Below are 8,607 nucleotides of genomic sequence, written 5' to 3' on the forward strand. Positions count from 1 at the left end.
TCCTTTTCCACTTCCTACTCAAGAGTACTAGGTTGGTGCTACCGTACCTCTCGCATACTATTGGCCTGCCGTCATGCTGCATGGAGAGGAGGGAGGAGCATGGTTGCCGTGGTGGCGGTGCAATGGGGGCAGGGCTATCCTGGGAGCCACTTCTGCGGTGTGCTGCGTCAGTGTTTGAAGACGAGGATGACGAACACGGTACAGACATCTCAGACTCCACTGGACAGGACCCAGTTCTAGCTTGGTTTCCCACTGCTGCAGAAGTAGGGAGGAGCATTTCAGCCCCCATGGCACCCTGTGTCATTTCAGCAGCAGCAGCCTGCTCCGCCTCCAACGTCGGTGAGGATGGAGGAGAGGGGCGGAGCTTCTTTTTGTTAGACAGCAGTTTCAACAGACCTTTCTTCTCCCTCTACACAAAACAAGAGAACCAATTTTACATTTCCATAAACAAATAGAGGCAAATGCTGACAAATGAAAGCATGTTCTGAAGAAGCGCATGCTCGTACAACACATCTATATATATTCTAAGTGGAGAAAACATAATTTGGTCAAAAAAAAGTGGCATATTGGTGCCAAGTCTCACATGCCGATCCTTCTCTTTAAAGTTGCAGACACATTTGGTTTCCACACAACTGCCCATCCTCTCTTCTAACTTAATTCCCAGAGCTATGCTGAGCAGACAGAAGACTCGCCTCTGTGTGTGAATTACTCAGGATAAATGTGTGTGGGTGACCTGTCTAGAACTCTTTAAAACCACCTGCTGGGGCCGACAGCAGGAAAGTCCAGTCAGACCGCCCACTTCGTATTCTCCAATCTATATAAATGCAAAGAGCATTCCCGGGGAAGTTCAGCCAGATGAAAAATGTGAGTTATGCAGACATCTCTGGTCCCAAGGCAAAAAATAAAAATCAAATGGAGACTGCCAAGTGAATTACATGGACAGTACGAAAGGTACCAGCCTGGGAAATTACTAACTTGGAGGAGGCTCCTGGATAACGCTTTCAAGGCTGAGATACTTGGCCAATCTTGGAGGAGGGTCCTGGATAACGCTCTGAAGGCTGAGATACTTAGCCAACCTTGGAACATTTCGTCCCAGAGACAAAAATCCAGGATGCCAAAGAATGATAAAACAGGAAAGGACAACATACGAGGGCTTAACTTTACTGGGAGTCGCTCATGTTATATTCCCAAGTGTTCTGTTCGGCATTTTAACACTGTCATGAGGTCTGGGTCAGCAAATGTTCCGTACTGTTAAGTAGGGTGTCCAGAATATTGGGCAAGAAATGTACTGTACAAAAGATTGGTCTAAAACAGCCACAGGTTCAAGAGAGGATAACAGGAGAGCCACACATTTACAGCAAACCATAAAATAGTGGGTTTATTGGGGTATGATGATTGGTTGGTGGGACCCCTCACCCTGACAATGAGCTTTTTACCCATTAAGTGTGTTTGAGCAGGGAAATTAAACTATGCTTGAAAAATACTGCACAGGAGCAGCACACTCATGCACTATAATATTAATTTTAAATACTGTTTGTTCCTAGCAATGAACAAAAGCTGTCTCCAGTAAGCATGATCACTTCTATGCCCTTATTAGCCATACATGCAGGGTTTTAGCACTTTTGGTTGAAACTTCATCGCCTCACCTTGCAGTCCTTATCCAGCCTACAAGCAGCAGCCTGATTTGTTGCCGTGGCACCGAGGGGCTTGGTGTTACCAGAACCAACCGGAAGCGCCACCATGGTGGGCCTCATGGCATCGACTTCCAGAGAAGCAGCACTGACATTGGGTGGGGTGAGGGAAGCAGCAGCACAGCCCATAGCCACACCTATTCTGTTTGAGGCAGGGCTAGAAGTGGAGCCAGAAGCAGAACCAGGACCAAGTGATGGCTGCGGGCACACCGCCAGGTGAGACGGAAAAGCCGTAGCATTCTGGGACTGGATGGGTGTTACAGCCGCAGTTGGACGATCCTGACTGTGACAGACTCCTTAAGAGAGGGGGGAGTAAAAGAAAGAAGGACAGAATTTTAAAATCTGGAAAACTGAGAACACCAATAGTGAACTTCAGAAGAATTACATTATAGAAAAACAAATAACCTTTGGCATTTTATTGAATCATCTACATCAGTGGTCACCAGTTCCAGAACTGGAGATCTACCTTCCTACAGAGGATGGTTTCACCCAAATCTACCACACATGCTCTAGGTAATGAATTTCTTCAGAACTTCCTGATCAGCTGGATCAGTAGCAGTAGTGATTTGGGGGGGTTTGGTGTAAGAAGCAGGTTGAAACAAAACTAGTCACAAAAGTATACCTCCAGGAGGAGAGTTGGTGAGCACTGATCTACATAATATTAAAATGATGACGATGTATATGCAACTTTACCTTTGATTCTGTCACCACTCAATATGGAAATGTTTGCACTAGCATCACAATTGGGAGATGTGCATATGTGTCTCACCTGTCCTAACAGCATTGCGAGCCTGATTGACCGTCATCTGTGATGTCACATGCATCAGCACTTTGGGGTGCTGACCAGGAGGCACGTGAGCAGCTGTCACTACGGCAGCCGGCAGTGGGCTAGAAGGAGCAGGACCTGTACAAACTGAGAGGGGCTTATTGGGATCTATGCCACCCAGACCAGCTCCAAGATGGGCAGAGGAGGGGCTAATGATGGTGATGCTGCGCCCAGCCTGTGAGCACAGTGTTAGGGGCACTTTGGGCTGATTGTTGCTGGCTGCCGTCCTAGAAAAAAACAAGTAAACATATTTGAAATAACAAAGCAACAAACATTATTTGAGACAGACTAGCTTGCTTAATACACATTTAATAAATAGGGTGTGTTTGTGGCCTTGAATAAAGGAATGGCCATGTTCTTAAAGAGGCACACTGTGCAGTGGAACTACTACTAGAATCATGCAGGACCAATACAACAACTCAAAAGATGCGTCATTGTGAATTTACTTTGTGTGTTAAAACAGGGGTGTGTGTTTGTTGGAAAACACTATATCTCCAAAAGTATTCACTCACCCATCCAAATCATTGAATTCAGGTGTTCCAATCACTTCCATGGCCACAGGTGTATAAAACCAAGCACCTAGGTCTACAGACTGCTTCTATAAACATTAGCTCTCAAGAACTTAGTGAATTCCAGCGTGGTACCGTGATAGGTCTCGAAGTCCAGTCGTGAAATTTCCTCATACTAAATATTCCAGAGTCAACTGTCAGTGCTATTATTACAAAGTGGAAGCGATTGGGAACGACAGCAAAGGTCAAAAATTCCCATAAACACTTTCCTAAAACCTTATGGAAAGCCTCCCCAGAAAAGTTGAATCTGTTATGTTATCTGCTGTAAAGGGTGGGCGCGACATCTTATTAAACCCTATGGATTAAGAACGGGATGTCACTCAAGTTCATATGTGTGTGAAGGCAGACGAGCGAATACTTTTGGCAATATAGTGTATCTTGCCTTGGACATGTGTGGATGCAGGTGTCTGCTGTACCTGCTGATAGGACTCATATAGTTGCCAGGAAACACTCCGATCTTGCCAGTGTGCATAGATGTTCCTTTAAACCAGCCATCCTGACAGCGCTCCAACACCAGGAACATCTCGCCTTTCCTCAGCTCCAGCTCATCTTCCTTACGAGGTGTGTATGGGAACATCGCTACATACCTGAGAGGCAAGAGAAAAAAGATAACATTTTTAAACATTACAGAACTTCAAAAGCCTGAAAAGTGAAGGATAATGCTATATCTAGTAGGAAACTAAACATCTTTCCTAAATAGCCCGGTTACTCTTGCTTTCAATGTATCAGTTTATTTGCTTAAATATTATTTGATGTAACATTTCATTTAATTCATGCTATTTAAATAGGCAACTGATTTTTTTTGACCAGTTTGGCGGATTAAAGAACAAATAATGCTATTTAAATAGCAACTTTGGCTAATTTTAAGTACTACACATGCAAAAAGGCTAATAAGTCATGACTGGTGCATCCCTATGTAGTCACCCTTTTGTTATATGCTAGCAAAGTGACAACAAAAGTGACAGTGAAAATCAGTTGTGGGGACATTTATGTTACAAATACTTGCTCTTGTTTTAAAAACACGCTCAGTCTCACACACTGTGACAGGCATACAGGTGTGTCTAATAATAACCATGTGTGTTTGGTCTAGTGAGAGTTTTGATAGGGAAAGTAAAAGGTCAGGGGCCAGACTTGGTACCAAAACTCCAGAGACAGCAACATTTCCCTCAGGGTCTGACCTCTAACCTGTACTCAGTCATGCTCAGCTGCCACTTAGTAACAGCAGGGAGGTCAACCAGAGGTGAACTCACAGGCACACACTGAACAGAAATATGCACAATCATACATTGAGCAGTCAAAATGACCAGACATTCACAGCCATTTGCTCTCTGCGCCGTTATTACACTCACACTGTCGGTCTCTGTCGGCTGCTCTGCTCACTTGCTGTGGGGGAAGGCCTTTGGCCAACAGCCAACGAGGAGGCAGCGCCTACAGCAGAAGACTGTGGAGGAGGAGGTGGAGGAGGAGGAAGAGCGTCCTGAAAAACAACCAAAAAATGTATAAATAAAAACAAGTAAAAAACTGAAGTGTTTATTTCCCAAGACAGATCACTTAGATCTAATAAAGTAACAGTTCTCAGAAAAATGCACTCAGTGACTCAGCCGTACAAGTCAGACAGAAAATAAAAAAAATGTATTATTCAATGAAATATCATGACAATCAGATACCTTCCAGACACCTTTTAAAAAACAACTGCTTTAAACCCCAAAAAACAAGCCAGGAATGACGAGACTGCATATTGACATGGTAAAGAAGGAGTGGTCTCAGCCTATACTGTCAATCCAACAAATAATCAACGTTTTAATTATTTAGGGTTTTTTGTTGTCTCCCTGGTTAAAACTTGCTGTTTATACTCTTTTTTTTTTTCTCTCCCTAATATACTGTGCTCGTATATATCCACCTTCTTTAATGTAGTTGCCATAGACATTATTGACTATTGATTAAAAATGATTTATCCTGTTTTGGCACTACAGCAAATTAACTTGCAAACTTGCTGATAAGCATGTGTATCCTTTGTAAGAATTACCTTAATATTAAACAAATATAAACACAGGGGCATCTTGTTCAAACATGTAATTCCAGGTCTAAATTTTATTTTAAATCTACCACCAGACAGTGCACCTAAAAACAAAGCCAAACACAAAACAAACACACAATACCTACATGCCTTTGCAGACACATGCATCATTGAGAGACACCCTTGAGGCCACCGGAGCAGTCATTTTCACTAAGAAGGGAGAGGGGGCTTACTATCAGATGGCACTCTTCTGCCCGCACACTACTGCCCTCTTCCCATTTCAGCTGCTCTGTGTGTGTGTGTGTGTGTGTGTGTGTGTGTACACATGCGCTTCGGTTCACTGCTGGCGCTTGAGCAGAGATGATTAGTTTGCCCACAAGCAAGAGAAATCATTTGAGCAAAACATCATGTAGAACTCCCCCTTGAACTACTGAGCCCAAGGTTTTGTGATCATACACACAAAATTCACATGCAGATAAGGCTGCCTAAGGTCCAGGAGAAAAAGTTTGGAACCAGTGGAGAAAATTAATAAGGCAGAATTTTAATCAGCATTACAGGCTTAAGTTTCTCTAATTAGTTTGACAAATTTTTTCTCAAATTATACAGAAACACATATAAAGGCCCTTATTTATTAAGTATGTCAGTTTATTATTTTAAGATCAGCCTTGTGTCATGAATGCAACGGTATATACTGACATGCTGACGGCAAAAACCAATCATATGTAGAGGTCTGCTGCCCAACATGGCCCAACACATCATCAAGGTTTGTACCAACTTGACACATACATCAGACATGAGTCAAGCTTAGGTTTGTTTTCTAATGAGTGATTTCTTTGTGGTACAACTGTCTTTATATTAAGTGAAATGCCATCATTAATTTAATTAATTTGATTTCTTCTGTGTGTTCTATCTCTCTTTCTCTGTCTGTCTCTCTTTTTGTGTCGGTCGGTCTGTCTGTCTGTCTCTCTCTGTCTCTCTCCCTTTCGGTCTGTCTATCTCTCTCTTTTTGGGTCTGTCTGTATGTCTCTCTCTCTCTCTCTGGGTCTGTCTCTCTCTTTGGGTCGGTCTGTCTCTCTCTCTCTCTGGGTCTGTCTCTCTCTCTCTCTCTTTTTGTGTCTGTCTGTATGTCTGTCTCTTTCTGTCTGTGCCTGTCTGTCTCCCTCTCTTTCTCTCTCTTTCAGTCTCAGTTCTGTCTCTCTTTCAGTCTCAGTTCTGTCTATCTCTGTCTTCCTGACTCTCTCTCTTTCTGTCTGTGTCTGTCTCTCTCTCCTTCTGTCTGTCTCTCTCATTGTGTCTGTCTCTCTTTCAGTCTGTCTCGGTTGCTCTCTTTCAGTCTGTCTCGATCTGTCTTTCAGTCTCTGTCTTTCAGTCTGTCTGTCCCCGTCTCTCTCTCTCTCCCTTTCTGTCCCCGTCTCTCTCTCTCTCCCTTTCTGTCCCCGTCTCTCTCTCTCTCCCTTTCTGTCCCCGTCTCTCTCTCTCTCTCCCTTTCTGTCCCCGTCTCTCTCTCTCTCTCCCTTTCTGTCCCCGTCTCTCTCTCTCTCCCTTTCTGTCCCCGTCTCTCTCTCTCTCCCTTTCTGTCCCCGTCTCTCTCTCCCTTTCTGTCTCCCTCTCTCTCTCCCTTTCTGTCTCCGTTTGGAATTTTGAAAAGTTGATAAAGGAACAAAACTATGGTTGTCTATGTCAGGGATGTTCTGGGTTGATGAAAAGGTCAGGGTGGAATTTTCACCTTACTTGTTAAGCTCGCACAAAGCGTGCTCAGCATTTCTGCAGTAGCAAGAGCAACTTCTGCACTTTCATGCCCATGCACACCTCTCATTCTACATCAGTAAACATGCTTGAACACACTGAGAAATGTAAATCAGTTAAACCAAGTTTAACTAACAGCTGATCAGATTAGAGCAGATAGTATTCTTTGTCAGGTTATTGATATATGATTATATGATATATATATGAACATTTGCATATTACAGAGGTGTAAAATACCAGTTTACACCAGCATGACACTTTCCGTTTAACTCAAGCACTTAAAGCGAAACACTTTAAAACTGTGCAAGCATGTTTAGGTTGAGTTTCAATTTTAGCAGTACTAGTCAGGCCTGGTAGGATCGAAGTGTTGAGAAATATTTTATCACTAGAGTGATGCATGACATTCTCATAAAACAAGCATTTCTGATTTCTGACTATTGCCAATATCATTAGTACATAAAGAACAGATCAATTTGTGGACAAATTTTGTGCAGTGCAGTATGTGAAATGCTGAATAAAACTACTGTATTCAGAGTTATGGACAGCAGTTTTTAAATGTGGCACTACTTGCACATTTTGTCTGTGTATCAAAAGATTGTGAAGATTATTGTATCATGAAAATGTCTTTAAATATTGTGATATACTATTTTTCTATAAATACCCGCACCTATTGGGTTGAGTCTAAAAGTTACAGGTATGAATCGCGTTCAGGCTTCAACTTCATGAAAGTGCGGACCTCTCATCTTACATCAGCAACCCTGCTCAGCAAACTGAAAAATATAAGGCAGTTAACCAAGTTAAATGCTTTAATTAGACTGACCACTGGGATTGAGGCGTAGCTCGTCTCTGGGGGAAAGGTGAAGACTGTCGCCGTAGTTACAGGGCTACTTGGTGGGGGCGTGACGATGAGCCCTGTCGTGCAAATGTGAACCTATCAGAAACAGAGATGAGACACTAATTATGATTAACCAATCAGACACATGAGGCATAACAAAGGAGACAATCAGCAAGATTTAATATATACGGCACAGTGTTTTTGAAGAGCCTGGGGTAAGAAACTCATACTAAACTAGGAAAATAAACAACTAGACCCCAACCCCGTTATGAAGAACAGAACTCAAGAGACATATCTGTCTTCACTCATTTTTGCCAGCACGTCAGTTTGGCAACGCGTATAACACCCACACCCACCCACACCCCTCCACCCACACACACCCAGTCCAACCCCCCCAAGTGAAAACAATCCACCTCAGCAACTCAACATAACGAACAGAGGTGACCTGAAAATGTCACAACCAATGAGAACATATCTTTTGCAGCACTGAAGCTACATGACGTTCTAATGCCTGCCCCACTGGAGTTACTGGAGAGGCCTAGTGGAGCTAATTATGGTCTGTCTATGGGAAGCTACATAAAGGTGGGCTCACGTGAGCTGAAACACAGTAGTGCAGCCAGCACAAGACAACACAGAAATTAAATCTTCACTTCCACACACAGATGCTTCAAGACACTATCATTAGAACAGCATCACACTACCTCATTTGGAGCAAAGCAGAAACCAAAGCTAATGATGGGTCTTATTTATAGCCTAATAAAATCTTTGGAAGCTGCATCTTAGAAATTCTTACCCAGTACACCAGCAATGCTAAAAGGAAGTGAATTACACAGTATTTACAAAAAGTAATGTTAAAATGTTTAGAAGACCTTAAAAATTATGAGTCCTAAAGAAAATAAGTTCCCACACAATAAGAAGAGGAG

At 42.8% G+C, this 8,607-nt stretch overlaps 1 protein-coding gene across 3 annotated transcripts in view; it reads right to left on the minus strand.

Annotated features, from left to right (window-relative positions):
• The window catches only part of sh3rf1 (SH3 domain containing ring finger 1), a 72,637-nt gene that overhangs the window by 4,508 nt on the left and 59,522 nt on the right, over positions 1 to 8,607 (minus strand). For 2 of the 3 annotated variants that reach the window (XM_017697685.2, XM_017697686.2), the window contains exons 6-11: positions 7,670 to 7,780; positions 4,436 to 4,563; positions 3,503 to 3,673; positions 2,461 to 2,744; positions 1,647 to 1,987; positions 48 to 409 (exon numbers count right to left, since the gene is read on the minus strand). In XM_017697685.2, coding sequence (XP_017553174.1) covers positions 48 to 409; positions 1,647 to 1,987; positions 2,461 to 2,744; positions 3,503 to 3,673; positions 4,436 to 4,563; positions 7,670 to 7,780 — 1,397 coding nt within the window. The remainder of the gene's footprint in view (positions 1 to 47; positions 410 to 1,646; positions 1,988 to 2,460; positions 2,745 to 3,502; positions 3,674 to 4,435; positions 4,564 to 7,669; positions 7,781 to 8,607) is intronic. The other variant, XM_037538020.1, reaches the window with a different exon arrangement.

Source organism: Pygocentrus nattereri, chromosome 4, assembly GCF_015220715.1.
Source record: "Pygocentrus nattereri isolate fPygNat1 chromosome 4, fPygNat1.pri, whole genome shotgun sequence".
Taxonomy (NCBI): Eukaryota; Metazoa; Chordata; class Actinopteri; order Characiformes; family Serrasalmidae; genus Pygocentrus; species Pygocentrus nattereri.